The sequence below is a fragment of the Gambusia affinis genome, linkage group LG18, assembly GCF_019740435.1.
Source record: "Gambusia affinis linkage group LG18, SWU_Gaff_1.0, whole genome shotgun sequence".
Lineage (NCBI taxonomy): Eukaryota > Metazoa > Chordata > Actinopteri > Cyprinodontiformes > Poeciliidae > Gambusia > Gambusia affinis.
This window is the reverse complement of record NC_057885.1, coordinates 24,928,542-24,947,528: the sequence shown is the minus strand read 5'-3', so window position 1 is coordinate 24,947,528 and position 18,987 is coordinate 24,928,542. Positions and strand designations below refer to the sequence as shown.

General features: G+C 39.6%; 1 protein-coding gene across 1 annotated transcript in view; it reads right to left on the bottom strand.

Annotated features, from left to right (window-relative positions):
• Positions 1–1,499: 1,499 nt before the first annotated feature.
• LOC122820815 overlaps positions 1,500–18,987 on the bottom strand; it is a 28,785-nt gene continuing 11,297 nt past the window's right edge. Inside the window, exons 4-8 of the mRNA XM_044098436.1 lie at positions 8,725–8,817; positions 6,605–6,958; positions 5,515–5,838; positions 4,826–5,149; positions 1,500–4,099 (exon numbers count right to left, since the gene is read on the bottom strand). Coding sequence (XP_043954371.1) covers positions 4,023–4,099; positions 4,826–5,149; positions 5,515–5,838; positions 6,605–6,958; positions 8,725–8,817 — 1,172 coding nt within the window. The 3' untranslated portion in view covers positions 1,500–4,022. The remainder of the gene's footprint in view (positions 4,100–4,825; positions 5,150–5,514; positions 5,839–6,604; positions 6,959–8,724; positions 8,818–18,987) is intronic.

Here is an 18,987-nt window from a genome sequence, read left to right as displayed (position 1 = left end):
TTTTGTAACCATGTCATAACCTGTGGTTATTATGTTGATTCCTGTTTTCATAGATAACTATTTTAACTAATTTAATCACATTTAATGTGATTCAGTTTTACATTATGATCTGATAACTGCTGCTAGATTATGTTTATTGGAGTCAAATAATCACATTTTCAAATAGAATATAAGAGGTAAAAATAAATATTTACTTGGTAAAAACTCATACTTGGTCAGAATCATCCTGCAGAAAATGGGTCCATTTCTAACAGAGGATCTGATCTGAACCAGCAGAACCTGAAGTGAGCATCAGGAATGTAAAGGTCCAACCTGCTGCTCTGTTAGAAACACCAGGAAGTTAAAAACAGTTTTTACTGATTCAGGTTCACATAGAGGAACAGAGACTCACCTGATCAGAACTGGTCCAGTTGGGTCAGGGAGACTCTCTGATGCTGACATCTCCCACACTCATTGAAGGCAGCACTGACATAAGCAATGTAAGGTGCAGCCAGGATGTGACTGCCAGTCTGTAAGGTCAAAGGTCAAGTACAGCCTGGTTAATTCAACCAGAAATTATTTTGTTTCATAGTTGATAGTTTGGATTAAGAGTTTTAGTTTTTATTGTTAATTACTGATTCAGTTATAAACCAGATTAACAAAGTAAATTAATTTAGTTATTTTAAATGTTCAGAGTTTTGACCTTTGACCTCTCTGTCCTGCTGTTTCCTGTCCTGCAGATCAGATCGTCAGTCTGTCATGTGGAGCAGAGAATGAATCTGTTTTATCAGAACCGATCTGGAGTCGGATCCGGTTCTTCTCTACAGGAACGGGAAGATCGACCCGAAACCCGGTTCCGTCTGTAGAACCAGCTGCAGGATGAGACCAACGACGCGGGAACATGTCGATTTGTTCAGACCATAAATGATCACAGACTGAACTTTGACCCCTGAAAGATTTAAATTTATTATTTTAATATATTTGTTTATTTCTATTAAATGTTTTTATTTTAATGTTTCTTCTTTAATTTTGTATAAACTGTTTTTGTTGCCTGTTTCATAAATGATGTTTTCTAAATAAAAATGTTTTTTCCTAAAATGTGTTTTTTTCTCTAAACATAATCTGCATGATGGATGTTTATTGATACTAAACTCTAAATTAATACAAAGTTTTCAATCTAAATCTATTGAATCTTTATTGAAGTCGATGTTTGATGGAACCAGAACGTCTCCAAACGGTTCTGGTTCAGGAGAATTTAAAGAATCAGAGAAAATCTCAGTAAAATCAGTTTGTTGGATAAATTCTGACCAAGATGAAGAACAGAGTCATTAAACTGACAGAAGCTTTTATTCTGAAATTCAACCTGAAATCATCAGAAATAATAAAGAGTTAGAAATATTTTAATATTTTTAGTTTAAAATGGGATGAAAAGTAAAGAAAATGATTTAAGATCCTGATTTAAAGAGTCGCTGCTCCTGAAAAACTAAATAAAATGAATTCAAACACAAAACAGAAGAAAGTTTTTAATTTATCAGGTTTTATTGTTATGAAGCACATTTTGGCATTTTAGCAAACAAGTTTAACAAAACAAATAAAATTCACCTGAAAATGAGTTTAAAAACTAAAACTGACAAAATTAAAAAGTATCAAACTTTCTGAGTTTCTGTTTGAGGATTTAATTTTTGGAAAATCTGGATTTTTTTTCCACTTTTTGTTTTTCTGTAGTTCAGAGTGAAATCGGCTCTCAGAACCAAACAGGATGTTTTAGTTTGGATTTAGTTTGAATTCAGGTCGACTCCCTGAAGGGAAGAAATAAATCAGTAAAGAAACAAAGTTTTAAAATTATTTTATATTTTTATTTTAAACTAAAAAAAATCTATAAAATCTGGAAACTGATTTGGTCTGAAAATTAAAAGTTATTTTCCAGTCAAATTAATAGAAACACTGTTTATCCATGGAGTCCAACAAATGAAATATTTATGTTTAAATAAATATTGATTAACCTTCAGTACCAATCAGTTCATCTGTTATTAGTGATCAGCTGAGAGAAATCAATAAATCAATAATTCAATTATCAATTTGATTCTGCAGATTCAGGAAACATCCAATAAACTGAGTCAAATTTAAAATAAAATATATTTTTTCATCCTGAATGAAAATAAAACCAGCAGAAAAAACTCAGAAAAATCCAGATGAACTCAAAACCAGAATCAGATTCATTCAACCTTAAAGATTTAATATTCATCTAAATATTTAATATTCATCTAAAGATTTAATATTCATGTAAATATTTAATATTCATCTAAACATTTAATATTCATCTAAATATTTAATATTCATCTAAATATTTAATATTCATGTAAATATTTAATATTCATGTAAATATTTAATATTCATCTAAACATTTAATTTAATATTCATCTAAAGATTCACAAGAAATAAAAAACACAAGCAGACAGATTATTCTAGTAGATATACAAGCATAGAATATGAACACTGTAAATAGTAACATGTATAGAAAAACTCATTCTAGATCTTCATGTCTGACTAAATATATTGATTAATTATTAGTGATCAAATTATTTCATGATCTTTTGGTAATAAATTAGATCAGAGGTTTTAGATCAATGTGGAGAATTAAAATTAAACTTTTGTCTTTAAATTCACTTTAACATGAAAATAAAATGTAACAAATGAATAAAATGATATAAAATATTTCAGTCAGAAATTAAAACATTTAATGAGCAGAAATCTGTAAATATGTTCAAATTCTGCATTTTATGTAAAATAACAGTTTAAGGTGTTAGTAGGTTTTTACTTTTACAATCAAATTCTGTTTAAAATAAAAAAGTGAAATAAAGAAGCTTCTATTATTTATAATGAAAACATTAATAAGGCAGGATTCATATAGAAACCAGATGGACGGTTTAGGATGATTCTCAGAGTCAGATTATAATCCAGGACTAGAATAATCTGCATTATAATGTAACACAGATTAATAAATGCAATAAGTGTAACTGGACTTTACATGAACCATAAAGATATTAAATATTTTCAGCTTTTCTTTGGTGCATCAATTTCTCTGCAGTCATTTAATCTGAGCTGATTTCCTGAATATCAGCCGATATTTAGACATGAAGCCGATCCGATATTTAGACATGAAGCCGATCCGATATTTAGACATAAAGCCGATCCGATATTTAGACATGAAGCCGATCCGATATTCAGACATGAAGCCGATCCGATATTTAGACATGAAGCCGATCCGATATTTAGACATGAAGCCGATCCGATATTTAGACATAAAGCCGATCCGATATTTAGACATGAAGCCGATCCGATATTTAGACATGAAGCCGATCCGATATTTAGACATGAAGCCGATCCGATATTTAGACATGAAGCCGATCCGATATTTAGACACGAAGCCGATCTTCTCTTCCTCAGCGAAGGTCTAGAAATCAGAGAGACGTTGGACTGACAGACCGACCCACCGGGTCAGAACTCAATGTTGGCAGTCAACAGTCTGTTGGCAACTCAGCAACTTTCTCCTGACAGGCAGCAACATTTCAGGAGAAAAGGACAAAATTAGAACCAGAAGGTCAAATTTTAAAGATTTGGAAATAAAATCGGCCAGAAAATTTAAATCAGTGAAGCTTTAAAGTAAAAATCCACAATCTGGACTGGAGGAAAAAATTTGAGATTTTTGGGTTTGAAGAGAAAATGATGAAGATGAGGATGATGATGATGATGGTCAGGAGGTTCTGGGTCAAACTGAACTGTTCTTCTCTCTGATGGATCCCGTTCCAGTTCCAGTTCCAGTTCCAGTCTTTAACTGGTTCCTTCAGTTCCTTCAGATCTTCATTCAGTCATCAATAATCAATAGTGATCAATAAGAGGCTGCAGACTGAACCAGAGGACCAGGAAGTTTCCTCTGTTGGTCCATCAGAACCTTCACTGAGATCGGCTCTGATCCAAAGTCTGACTGGATCAATAACCAGAGATTGATCAACCTGATCAGACTGATTGATGATCCATTAGAGTCAGATCAATAGAGTTTCTTCTGGTCCCGCTGTCCTCTGGTTGGACCTGGTGTACTTTGGTTGGACCCCGACTGTCCCTGAAGAGGAGACAGAGGACAGTTAGAGAGAATCCAGCAGCATCAGGATCCAACCAGATGTTGGTAAATGAATCAATGAATCAATGAATCAAGGAATCAATTAATGTGAACTCATTAAATCAGACTCCAAAGCTCTTCTCTCTACATTCATTCATTCATCCAATGAAGTGCTGAGCTACTGCAGTAGCTGCAGTTGCTCTGGTGGCTACAACACATTAGCATCAGTCTGACAACGGTCTAGTCAAAGCACAAGAGGTGAGACAGACTGAGCCGGACTAGAACTGGCAACCCATCAATTACAGAACAAAGCCCGACTATTGAGTTCTGATCAATGCTACTTATTGATCAGAGCCTGAAATCCTGATTACATCCTGATTCATGGTGAACGTCCTCAGTGAGGTGGAGGATTTATTCTCTCTGGGTGGAGAAGGACGGAGGAAGAACTTCCTAGAACCTGAAGATTCTCTCTCTACCTTCCTGGTTGTCCTTCCTGCTGCTCTCTCTCCTCTTTTTATCCTTTCCTCTGATTCATCTCTTCCTACTAACAGAACCAGAACCAGAACCAGTCAGTTCTGCTGGGAGAACCAACCAGAACCAACTTGGACCTCTTCCTCCTGCTCTGCTTCCTCATCTTCATCACATTGACCTTTGACCTTCTAATCAGTCAATCATCACTATTGATCACAACCAATCAGCTGATTGGAAAAATACATTTAAACCACTGACCTTTGCCCTTGAGCTGAACATCTTTCATCATCAGGATGTTTTTGTCTCTGTAAACTCTGCAGGTGTAGATGCCATAATCTCTCTCACTGGGCCATTTCAGAGTCAGACTGAGGTTTTTATTCTCCAGCAGGTTTTTATCCATCTCGGTTCTGTCTTTGTAGATCTGGTGCTGTTCTCCAAGCTGATCAGAACCGTTCTGACACACATGGACCGTCTTGTTATATTTATCCTTCCACTCCACTCTAACGTCTCCACCCAGATCCTCTGTGATTATCCAGGGCAGCAGGACAGACTTCACCCCTGATTTCACCTCCACCTGTTGGACTGAGAGACAACAGAGGACAAGATGAGTTGGACAGACAGCAGCAGCTCTGAGGACATTTCCTCTGACTGGAACCAGTCCAACATGTTGGACTGGTTCCAGTCTGAAATGTGTCCCATGTCTCCACTGGTGTCTCTGCTGAGTCCAACCAGCAGCAGGTGGACAGAACGTCCTCAGTGAGGACAGCAGGAAGCTGCAGACTGGAACCAGCAGCAGCTGGACTCTGGTCCATCATTTGTCCTGGACCTCTTTCTCCTGCTCTGCTTCCTCATCTTCATCACATTGACCTTTGACCTTCTAATCAGTCAACCATCACTATTGATCACAAACAATCAGCTGATTGGAAAAATACATTTAAACCACTGACCTTTGACCTGGAGCTGAACATGTTTCTTCATCAGGATGTTTCCGACTCTGCTGTAAACTCTGCAGGTGTAGATCCCTCTGTCTCCAAATCTCGGCCATTTCAGAGTCAGACTGAGGTTTTTATTCTTCAGGTTTTCATCCATCTTGGTTCTGGTTCTGTAGATCTCATTCTGTTCTCCAGGTTGATCAGAACTGTTCTGATACACATGGACCGTCTTGTTCTCTCTGTCCTTCCACTCCACCTTAACGTCTCCATCCAGATCCTCTGTGGTTCTCCAGGGCAGCAGGACAGACTCCACCCCTGATTTCACCTCCACCTGTTGGACTGAGAGACAACAGAGGACAAGATGAGTTGGACAGACAGCAGCAGCTCTGAGGACATTTCCTCTGACTGGAACCAGTCCAACATGTTGGACTGGTTCCAGTCTGAAATGTGTCCCATGTCTCCACTGGTGTCTCTGCTGAGTCCAACCAGCAGCAGGTGGACAGAACGTCCTCAGTGAGGACAGCAGGAAGCTGCAGACTGGAACCAGCAGCAGCTGGACTCTGGTCCATCATTTGTCTCCAGTTGGACTCGGACTGGCAGACAGACGAGGACACGTTTCCATGGAAACCAGCAGAGGACAGGCTGCTCCGTCTCTTCAGTGTGGACCAATCAGAGGACAGGAAGTCCTGAAGTTCTGCTTCCTGTCCTCTGTTGGAGACAGAAGGTCCAGTTGGACTGAGGCCGGTTCTGTGTGGGTTCTGGTTCTGTCCCACATGAAAACGTCCTTCAGTCCACTTGGACATGAAGCTCTGAGTTCTGGACGGGTTGATGGAACTACTGGACCTGCTGGTTCTGGAGCTGAGCAGAGATCCAGAACCTTCACCTGGGCCTGGAGGTTCTGGACCTCTGATGGCTGGTTCTGAAGGGATCCAGGGCCCTGATGAAGGTCATGGGTTCAATGGTTCAGAACCAGAACCAGATAAATGTCATTGAGAACCGACCAGAACCAGAACCGATCCAGTTCAAACAGAGAGAAAAGATTGAAATGGTTCTGATCCAAACAGTTCCTCTGGTTGGGCTCTAAATGTACATTTAAATCACTGACCTTTGACCTCTAGCCAGACGTTTTTCTTCATCAGTTTTTCTCCATTCTTGTTATAAACTCTGCAGGTGTAGGTGTTATTGTCTGTATCACTGGGACATTTCAGAGTCAGACTGAGGTCTCCAGTCCTCAGCAGGTTTTCATCCATCTTGGTTCTGGTACTGGAGATCAGGTTCTGTTCTCTAGACTGATCAGAACCGTTCTGATACACATGGACCACATCATCATTTCTGTTCTTCCACTCCACTTTATCCACATGCAGGAAGGTTCTGTATTTACTGAACCACAGGCAGCGTGGGACTTTAAAGGGCAGCTTGACAAACTTCTCCCCTGATTCCACCTCCACCTGTTCTGGGACTGAGAGACAACAGAGAACAAGATGAGTTGGACAGACAGCAGCAGCTCTGATGGTCTCCTGACCGTCTCCTCTCTGTCTCTGTGTCTCCTGGACTCTGAGGACAGAGACGTGTGTCCATGTCCCAAGAGGAACCAGCTGCAGCAACACACCAAGTTCTGCTCCATCCTCACCGACTCTTTAGTTTCTGTTTGTCCTCCAGCTGACAGAGAGACAGGAAGCTGCTGACCCACAATGCACCAGGAGCTGCTGACCCTATTTAATACTAATTACGGCATTACTGTCACCGTAAAAGATAAATTATAAAACATATTTTTCATTTCCTTAAGGATGTAGAGATAATAAAATGACAAACAAAATTTATACTATATTAATAAATGATATCTAAATAACTCCATCAATTGTAGTTGGAATAAATTAAATGAGACCAGAAAAACAACATGATCAACTATAATAAAAATACTATTTATAATGTAAACATAACAAACTTAATTGAACAAAAGTCAATAATGAACAAATTAATTAAATTCACAGAAGAAAAACTAATCCGGTTACAACCAGGATTGTTAAAAATAGAAGCAATAATTCATATTTTTGCTCATGTGGAGCCATAAATGTTATTCTGAAAGATTTTTTTATTGGTAGAGTTTTATATATAGAAGAAAAAAATAAGATGAAACTATAAATTTTCCTTCGACTGTAAAACGATAAAATAAAAAACATTTATAGAATCACAAAATCAACAATTTGTGCATAAAGTAAAATACTTAGCATGCTAAATGTTATCATTTAGTTTGGTTAAAACTGATTATTGTCAATAAATGACTAATAATCAATATTCTTAGGTGCCAGAGGGAAACAGTAAGCCCTTCATGAGTTCAGAGGGTCAAACTGATGAATAGAGGATGGATTCTCTCTGATGAAATTTCTTGTCGTTTTCCATGTTTTTTCAGTAAACAGTTGAGACAGAGACGTTTTACCTGCCATTCAAAGTATTTTTAAAAGTTTGTCTGTTTTCTGCAGCTCATGTGACCAAACCAGCCAATCAGATGAAAAGTTAACTTTGTCAACATTTTCTTCTGCACAAACTCTAGTTGGGTCACAGAGTCTCCTTAAAAGATAATAGACTCTGAAAACATTTCTTAAAAATATAGTCAGTGTTTCTGACTGTCCAGTAACGACACAAAGTATTTAAAATTAAACTCAGATTCAACAGGTTGGCCATCGAGACAAACTGAAATCATTATGAGGTCATTTAATTAACTCTACATCCTTAAGAAAATTAAAAATTAAAAACTAATAAAGACTTTGAGGTATTCTGATTTAGTAATACAATTATACTAGTTGTGTTACCACCACCACGCCACTAGAGGCAGTATCAGGCCTGAAAAGATGCAACTAAGGAGCAGATTTAGAAGAAAACTACAGAATTAGTTAAAAACTGTGAGCTGAACTGAAATAAAGAAAAGAGAGAAGATCAAAAACATGCTGAGAGTGAAAATCCTTCCTAAAGGTGAAAATATATCACAGATTTCAAAACTAAATAAAAAGAAGAAAAGAAAAACGTGAGATCAGGAATAATATAGGAAATAGCGCCCCCTTCACTTCCGGAGTGCAATGGTCCCATTTCCATATAAGGTCTGAGACTGACAGCGGTCCGTCCCGCCCTTCCTGTTTGCTGCAGCGAGGTTCTTCTCTTCAGTCCTGCTCTGGAGGAGAGCAGACACTGACCAAAGGCATTATGGGTAATGCAGTTCTGGAGACTCACCTGGTTTCCAACGGAGCCAGAAATAAAAAGAGACACCTGCAGCAGCAACCAGAGCCAGAACCAGTAGAACTTTGGCCCAGACTGGAAACGGTTCTGTGGAGACAAATGAAGATGGATCAGTTATAATAACAGAATATTTTCATCATCAGATGATTTTTCATTAAATCTGAGTTTCATTAAAAGACAGGAAACTCAGTTGACTCAGTTTGACCTCAAGAGATCTGATTGGTGGAGCTGGTTGCCCTGGTAACCAGAACATGATCTGGATCAGTTCATCCTGATTCTGATTGGTTGATATTGATAGAAGGTCAGGATGAGGAGCTGGTAGAACCAGAACCGGTTCTGGACTCACCTGGTTCTGATATTAAATCAGTTTTGATGTTCTGCACAGAAAACCTTTTACTGAAAATTATATTAATAAATATCAATAAATCAATAAATATTCCATAAAACAAATAAATGTTCCCAGACATTTTTACCTTTTTATTTTATTTATTTCCAGATTTATTGATTTTATTGTCATCTATTCATTTCATTATGGTGGTTTATTTTGTGACTCTTATTTTGAAAAGCTACTTTACAGATTTCCTGTTTTGCTCAAAAGCTTCTTAGCAGAAAAACTTTGTGAGAATAAAGTGAATCCTCATGTCAGCATCAGCTGCTGATAAATAAAGTGACATTTTGACTGGAGGAAGATTTTTATCAGAACTGATCCAGTTACTTTCTGGCTCCAAATGGTTCTGATCAACTTTCCCAGGTCCAAATCAAGCAGCCCTGCAGGTCTGGACCATGTTCGGTTTTCTACCAACATTAGAGAAATTAAATATCGTTGTAGAAAAACACAAAACTGATCAAAACTGATCATCTGTTTCCTCCCAGTGTGAACTGGAAACAATCTCTCCATTGATTTAAAGGTTATTGATTTCTCTTCCAGTAAAAATTACTTCATTTTAATAAAGTTTGATTATTGAACATTTCTGGTTCAGTATGAAGAATAAACATATTTTCAATTAGTAAAAACTAATTGACACATTCCCCATGAAATAAAGCTGGTTCTCAATGTCCACCATTAATACTGAACTATGACATCACTATGACATCACTATGACATCACTGAATCATTTTAATGCTCCAGTTTTTATTTTTTTTAGTTTCCTATTTTAATCTCAGTAGTTTTAAATAAGTGTTAGTTTAATGAGTTGGTTGAATAAAATGTTTAAATTTAGTTTCCTTTGTTAATAAACGTTTATACGTTTATAAACAAAGCCGCGGAGGTTGCTGAAAGGTGCTTGGGTAGTAAGGGGGAATCAATGACTGACCTGAGTTCCCACCTGGTGCTCATGTTTATTCGCCATTGTCCGGACAGAGAGCTGGCGTTGGTTTTTAAAACCAAGCCTTCTCCCGATTGGACAGCTAGTGAAGTGCAAGACCATTTGGATGAGTATCTAAGAGATCATATGGTTGTTCGGAGCCGTGGGAATCAGAAAGTGGCGATTACCGAGCTATCACATGAGAAGGTGGCTGTCAATGAACAAACTGTGTTGCCCATTTCTAAATGTGTTCCAGAGCTAGAGTGTTCCAAAGCAGTCCTTGAAAACACCACAATGGACAGGGTCTTGAGTCTTCTGGAGACTGCTCTGATCAGTAACACACAGGCTATAAACTACAGGTCCAATAAGCAGATCTCTCGACGCTCACGAGAATGTCAGGTTTGTGGCAACCTGCAACATGACACTAGGTCACACTGTAGGATGCACAGATTATGCTTTCGATGCTTCTCTCCAGAGCACATCAGTGTTCACTGCACTCAGACTCAAAAACCTCAAACGCACCCGATTGGTCAGCGACAGACTGATTCACCTCAGGAAAACTAGATGGCCCTCATTTAGCGGGGGATGGTGTGGGCCTCTGTAGTGTTTCCCCCAATTTTGATGATGACATTCAGACTGTATACATGATGGCTTGCAACACAGTAACTAATGATAAAACTGTCATTTTCCAAAATGTGGCAAAACTGCCTATCAGTGACGACCTGTTTTTCACTACGGTGCTAGTTGGCAACAAGATTGCGCTGCGGGGGATGGTAGATAGTGGGTCTATGGCTACATCTGTACGTGCAGACATGATCCCTCAGCTACGTGAGGCAGGAGTGGTGATGGGAGATGTAATCCCTCCCAATAACATTGTTCTTGTTGGGTGTGGTGGCAAGCAGACCGTTCCGATGGGCATATGTGAACTGAAACTTAAGCTGTTTGGGTTTGACTATAGTCTTGGTGGTCGACGGTCAGGCTGATGAGCTCATTGTTGGCACAAATGTGATGAAACCGCTCATAAAACAGTTTAAGTCTGATGAGGTTTATTGGAGGATACTGAGTAAACCTGACTCCACCTGTTTGGATGAGAATAGTCAGTTTGTCAGATTTTTGGCCAATCTTGAAAGGTGGAGGGGAGAGGAAATCCCAGAAAAAGTTGGGACTGTCAAACTGAAGAAGGCCGTGACTCTTGAACCTATGAGTGAGCATGTGGTGTGGGGCCGCCTTCCACCTAAGACTGAACTCTCTGTGGGGAGTACTGTTGTTGTTGAGCCAAGCACATCACGCCGCGTGCACCGTAGTGTGATGGTCGGCAGAGTAGTGACTCCACTTTGGGGAGGTGGGTGGCTTCCTGTGAAGATCATCAATCCTACTATGTCTCCGATTGTGTTGAGACGGAACGCTAAGGTAGCTGATGTGTATCCATGCATTGCCTTGGAGGATTTTGATGGTGGTATGGAGGAGAGGATACACCAGAATGTGGGTAGGGTGGGCAGTTCCCATGGCAGCCTTACAGTTGAGTCAAGTTGCAGTGTTGATACAACAGGTGGATCTGGCAAATTGGCTGATTTGGGGCTGCAGGATCTGTCTGTCGGTGACTGTGAAGTCTCCGATCATTGGAGAGAGAAGCTGACTGACTTAGTCGTACAGTATGAAGATGTGTTTTCGAGACATCACTTGGACTGCGGCAAAGCTGCTGAATTCTGCCATCGCATCAGACTTACCGAAGAAAGCCCTTTTTGTCTGCCTTATCGTAGGCTTTCTCCTGCTCACTACCAAAAGCTGAGAGAGACTTTAGATGACATGGAAGAGCGTGAAATTATCAGGAAGTCGAGTAGTGAGTATGCTTCTCCGCTCGTTCTTTGCTGGAAGAAAAATGGTGACTTGAGGCTGTGTACGGACTTCAGATGGTTGAACGCCCGTACAGTCAAGGATGCGCACCCTTTACCGCATCAAGCTGACATCCTTGCAGCGTTGGGAGGTAACGCGTTCTTTAGCTCAATGGACTTGACTTCGGGATATTACAATGGATGATAAGAAATACACTGCTTTCTCCTCTCCTCTCGGATTGCATGAGTATAACCGCATGCCACAGGGTCTGTGTAACAGCCCTGCTACTTTCATGCGAATGATGCTCACGATTTTTGGTGACCAGAACTTTTTAAGCCTTCTTTGTTACTTCTGCTGGTTTTTGGCAAGACTGAGGAGGAAAGCCTGCAGAGACTGGAGATGGTGTTTCGGCAGTTAAGAGAACATAACCTGAAGCTGTCTCCATCCAAGTGTCAGTTTTTGAGAAAGTCAGTCAAGTTCTTGGGTCACATTGTTACAAGAGACGGAATTGCAACAGATCCTGATAAAGTGCAGGCAATTGTAGGTGTGTCAGAAGCGGATCTTATGGAACCTGATGGCACCACACCTTCTCCTAAGAAAATTTGCTCTTTTCTTGGAATGGTGGTGTATTATCAGCATTACATTGAGAACTGCTCTGTGATTGCCAAGCCATTATTCTAACTGACTACAGGGGCTTCCAAGCCACGGAGGGGAAAGGGCCGAAAGAAGGAAGCTTTATCGCGTAAGCTTGTCGCGGCTGACTGGACCCCGGAATGCAGCAACGCATTTAAGACTTTGAAAGCTGCATTGACCGAGCAGGTTCTTCTTGCCCACCCCGATTTTACAAAGCCTTTCCTGCTCTCTGTTGATGCATCATCTTCTGGATTAGGAGCTGTGTTGTCACAGTTTCAAGGTGGCCAAACCATTGCCAGGCCCATTGCATTTGCAAGCAAGTCTTTCAATCATGCGCAGTCCAAATACCCGGCTCATAGGCTCGAGTTTCTCGCCATGAAATGGGCTATCCATGATAAGTTTAGTCATTGGCTGCGTGGACATAAGTTTACTGTTTGGACTGACGACAATCCTCTGAAATACATTCTTACCAAGCCAAGGTTGGACGCTTGCGAACAGAGGTGGGTGGCCAAACTGGCCCCCTTTGATTTTGACATTCAATACATTCCAGGGCCGCGAAATGTTGTGGCAGACGCATTGAGCAAGGAACCATACCTTCGAGATCTGGATCTTCAACATAAAAAGACTAGAGCATCCAAAATTCTGAATGATTTGAATAGATCACATAGAGAGCTTCAAGATTTATTATCAGAAAAGATAGAAGGTAACCTTCGTTTTGCTAAGCAGCAGTATTATGAAAATGGAAATAGAGCGAGCAGACTTCTGGCCTTCCGACTTAAAAAACAACAAATGTTGTTCAAAAGCTGAAATCAGGCCATAAATCCATCTTAAAACCAAAGGATATTGATGAAACATTTGCTGAATTTTACAAGGTTTTATACCGAGACACTGACACTTGCAGTGATGAGAATAAAATAGGTGACTACTTACAAAATATAAATATTTCTGAATTATCTGATACTGTAGCTAAACAATTAGATAAGATAATTCAAGTAGAAGAAATTAAAAATGTTATCTTATCCCTTAAAAATAATAAGAGTCCTGGCCCCGATGGTTTCATAAATGAATTTTACAAATGTTTCATAGACATCGTTACTCCACTTTTATTGGAAGCATACCGCTTTTCTTTAGAAACTAAACCAATGGCGCCGTCCTGGTCTGATGCCACAATAGTTGTATTACATAAGGAAGGTAAAGATCCACTGACTGCGGGTCGTATCGGCCATTATCCATGCTGAATGGGGACGGACGCATTCTAACTGGTATTCTGGCAAGACGATTAAATGTCATAATAAATCAAATCATACATCCAGATCAAACTGGATTTATTGTCGGGAGGCACTATGGAAATAATCTGCGTCGTTTATTAAATATTATGTCTCACCAAAAAGAAAATAAAGCTATGACAGCTGTAATATCTTTAGATGCCCAAAAGGCTTTTGATCGTGTGTCGTGGAAATACCTTATTCAAACATTAAAGAGGTTTAAATTTGGGCCCAAATTCATAGATTGATACAGACATTATATTCATCCCACAAGCGGCTGGAAGAGTTAATGGTTTCAGGTCGGCAGGTTTCCAGTTGGAGCGCGGATGCAGACACAGCTGTCCTTTGTCACCTCTTTTGTTTGCAATTAGCATCGAGCCACTAGCCCAGCTTATCAGGGACAATGATGAAATTAAAGGGATTTTGATTGGCACAGAGGAACATAAAATATCTCTTTATGCAGATGATGTACTCCTGTATCTGTCTGATCCTACATCATCAATACCACGTCTGAGGGAAATGATTTCTGTTTATGGCCATTTTTCTGGCTATAAAATAAATGTTGATAAGACCGAGGCAATGGATGTCAACAGCAATATTCCATTGGGGGTTAAACAACAGAGCGGTTTTAGGTGGCCAAGGGAAGGCATTAAATACCTAGGCATCAATATTCCCCTCTCATTAAATGATTTGTATCACGTCAATTACACTAAAACACTGGATATAATTAAAAAAGACCTGGAGCGATGGTCAGCATTGCCTTTGTCCCTCCTCGGTCGCATTGAAACCATTCGCATGAATCTGTTACCCAGATTATTGTATTTGTTCCAAATGTTACCAGTTGGCATACCTAAGTATGAATTGGATAAAATTATATCAAAATTCATATGGCAATGCAAGCGCCCCCGCATAAAATATAAAACACTACAAAGAAGTAAGACGGAAGGGGGTCTCAAGCTTCTCGTTTTAAAATACTATTTCTGGGCAGCTCAGTTAAAGCCTTTAATCTCATGGATCCAACAGGATTCTCAAACAAGATGGCTGAGCATTGAGCAAGCAAAGTGCTCAGTACCATTAAAGGTATTGCCATTTTTAGATATCCCAGTTAAGGAACTGCCATTGTGGACTAAAACCACACTTGACATTTGGAACAAAGTGCGAATTTCTTTCAAGCTACCGAGAGTTTTATCAATATTAACAAGCATTGGACACATTAAATCTTTCACATTTAGAAAACATTTTTCTAAATGGGCTGAACAGGGGCTTACATTTCTTCATCAATTGATCGACAGAAACAATCTTATGTCGTTTGAAGAGTTATGTAGGAATTTTCATCTCCAAAAAAGTGATTTCTTTAGATATTTACAGCTGCGCTCTTTTTTGTTCGCACACAAGGACTGGGAAAAAGTACTAAATCCCACACCATTAGAAAACCTTCTAATCCATTACCAGAAAGGGGGAGGAGATAAAAAATTTATAGCAAAGTTATATAGTGTATTTCTGTCAATGAACCTTAACGAAACCACTTGGACCAAACAAAGATGGGAGGCAGAGACGATCAAAATAATCTCTGACGAGGCTTGGGAGGGAGTCTGGACTGAGGCTCAGAGTTACAAACTCAAATACGTGGCGGGAATAGAAATGGAAAATTATTAGCAGATATTTCAGGACCCCAGATGTGGTTGCCAAGATGGATCCTAAAGTACCAAGCTTGTGTTGGAGAAATTGTGGCTCAGCGGTCCCCAATCATACACACATTTTTTGGTCATGCCCCAAACTTCAAAACTTTTGGGATGAGGTGTACAGAACTATAAACCATATTTTCCCAGGAGTTATACCAAAGGATGTTGCAGTTGCGGTACTTGGGATTATACCAGATAGTTTGCAAGGACGGGCCAAAGCATATCTGTTAAATGTCCTTTTTACAGCTGCCCTGAAATGCATCACAATAAGGTGGATGCAGCTGGAGCCTCCTTCCTATGACTTATGGGTCCAAAAAGTAAGGGAATTGTATAGAATGGAAAAGATAACCTACTCATTAAGACTTCAAAAAAATACTTTTAGCCTACGCTGGGGGCCAGCAGAAGCAATGTTGATGTAAATAAACCCAACATGTCTGTCTCTTGGCATATGATGTCTAGGTATCCCTCCCAAAGTGTATCCTTATTTTGGGGTTGTACGACGATGAACCTACAATTGTGACTAAGATGTTTATTTATGAAAAACTTCAAATTTTTGGCGTTTGTGTTGTGTACCTTTGATGCATGGTTGTATCATTGCTCTGCAAAAATAATAAAAGTCTAAGTTCTAAAAAAAAAAAAAGACAACGCAGATTCAACTACGCTACACCATCACTGATCATCACTGAGTGAGAATCAATTCTGAAAAGTTTTCACCTGCGTTTTTTTTTTTTTTTATTGAAATCATTTATGATGTCATTAGTAAAAACAAACTGCTTTACAATTAACCATAAAAAAATTAATAATTAGGTAAATAAAACAGCAACAGTAATGAACAGCGGTGCAGCAAATGGTGAGAAAAGAAAACAATTTCAATAAAGTTTAAGTTTATTTTCAGGAGAAAAACGAGTCGATTTCCTATAAATTATTGTTTTATCCCAGATTCACTAAAACGTCACTAACTCAGATTACAGGGTTTGTTTTTATTGCTCTGCTAAACATTATGAATTTATTAAAGCGTCATAAAAACTTCTAAAACTAATAACTGATCAGGTTATTAGTTTTGGGCTCAAGGTTAAAGAAAAACCCACAGATGGACCTCCTGGGTTGGAATCTGGACCTGGTGACCTTTAACCCATGACCTCCATCTATAATCCACTTTTCTGTCTAATGATTCTCAGAGGCTGACAGAGACAAAACTAAAAAAAAAGATTAAATCATGATCAATACAGAAATACCAGCTGTTTTGGGTTCATGTGTTTGTATAACCAGAGGATTCAGTTCTTGTAAGAGCGGAAAATACCTTTATGGAGTTGTTTTTACTGAGGAAATCTGGCGCCATTAAAGGTCAATTTGACCTGAACGCTCTTTCCCCTGCTTACGTGCGAAGCACAAAGTTGGACCAAGAATGGATTAGGAAGCAAGATGTTTGGATAGATAAGTATAACAATTGTGATGAGTTGGCTTATTCGGCAACCCTGAAATGAAGCAGATGTGAGGTCAAGAGGTTTGAACATTCCCAAAAAGGAACCCCATCCACAGTCAGTTCAAAGATTGTCTGAGATCTCTGAAAGGAGGTTGGAGTTATTTTGTGCCTTGGCTGAGATGATTGAAGTCCTAACATAATCAATTGTGTGCACACATAAAATTGGACACTGGCTAGTTAAATCTGTAGGCAACTACAATTTTATATATTTACATTTTATAAATAATTATAATAGTCAAAGTATATATTCCCCGGGGAGGAAGAAGAAGAAGAGTATAACGATAATTAAAGATAGGAAGCAAAAATATAAAGGATGAATGTTGCTGAGATGAATGGCTGAATAATTGGGAATGTATGTTGTATGTGACTGCTGTGTAAGTATTTAATCGGCATGCCTCTGTATATACAGTAAATTCTGAAATGTGTATGTTTCAACTTATTAAATGAAGTGATTGCCCACAAAGCTTTTGAAGGAATTGAAGCTGTGTTCTGCTCAAAGGTTAAAACTGCCTGCTTCCTTCGAAGCTGGCAGTGATCAAGTGTCAAGCACACCGAAAAGGTAATGACATTGTCGTGAGAGGCAACAACATGGCTGATGAAGCGGCGAAAATGGCGACCAAGAGCCAAATGGCCATCTTGGCACCTGTAGTAACCTTAGAACCAGCCGTTACACCAGAAGATGTCATTTTAATGCAGCAACAAGCAAGTAGTAGTGAACATGATCTTTGGGTACGCAGAGGTGCTACAATGAGTGAAAATGGGTTATGGAGGTCACATGAAGGCCTACTGATGGCACCAGTAGCATTACTGACATTATTGGTCTCAGAAGCCCACGGCTTAGACCACTGTGCCCGAGGAAAAGTCTTGGAAAAACTGAGAAAACAAGGTTTTTGGTCTCCATACATGCAAGACATGGTGGATGAAATTCTAAGCCAATGTGAAATATGTGCAGAAAACAATGCTCGGAAAGGCATAAAACCATGCATTGGACACATTCCAGTCCCGGAAGGACCCTTCAAACACCTGGTGATAGACTACGTAGACATGCTCAAACCAGTTCAAGGTAAAAGGTACATGCTAGTGATAATTGACCGTTTCAGTCGATGGGTCGAAGCAGTACCATCAAAAACCTTAGGAGCAGACACAGTTATCAAATCTTTGACAAGAGAAGTGATTCCAAGATTTGGAATTGCGTCTGAAATCAGTTCAGACAATGGCTCAGCTTTTGTACAGAAAGTCGTTAAAGGCATTTTGCAAGGGCTACAAATCAAACAGCGTCTTGGCTCAGTTTACCATCCCCAGAGCCAGGGAATGGTGGAACGCATCAATGCCACGCTGAAAGCAAAACTTCGAAAGATTTGTGCAACAACTAAACTAAACTGGGTAGATGCTTTGCCACTAGCACTAATGAGCTACCGCATGCAAATGCACAAAAGCACGCATTTAACCCCGCATGAAATGCTGACAGGCAGACCAATGCCTGTGCCGCAATGGAGGTCACCTTTCAAGGGACCTCCGCTTGAGCAGTTGCAAACTGAATTGAAAGATTATGTTGAACAACTAACTGCTATCCATAGAGCTATCTATTTGCAGGAAAAATCCAGAAGTCCAGAGTTGGCAGTGTTGGAGCCACCGGTGAAACCAGGCGATTTGGTGTACATCAAGGTGTACAGACGCAGATGGCATGAGGCCCGATGGGAAGGACCTTATGAAGTCAAAAGAGCAACCCCAACAGCTGTCCAAGTAGAAGGAAGTACCACTTGGCATCATTTGACTCATTGCACTAAAGTTCAGAATAAAGACAGAGTTAAATTTGAGTTTGACAAGAAAGATGAGCAGAAGCCTCGCGGCAATGAGACTGATACTGATAACTGTCCAACTGTGGATGTTGACAGAAGTGATGAGCCATGCAACGGCAGCGACAGCAGAGACGAACTCACACAATCTGCATCCGACACCACAGGACAAACAGACCACGACGATCCCAAGTGACAGAGCATGGACTCAAAGACAGCCACCAGGGGGGACAAACGATGACTTAGAGATGACCACCCACA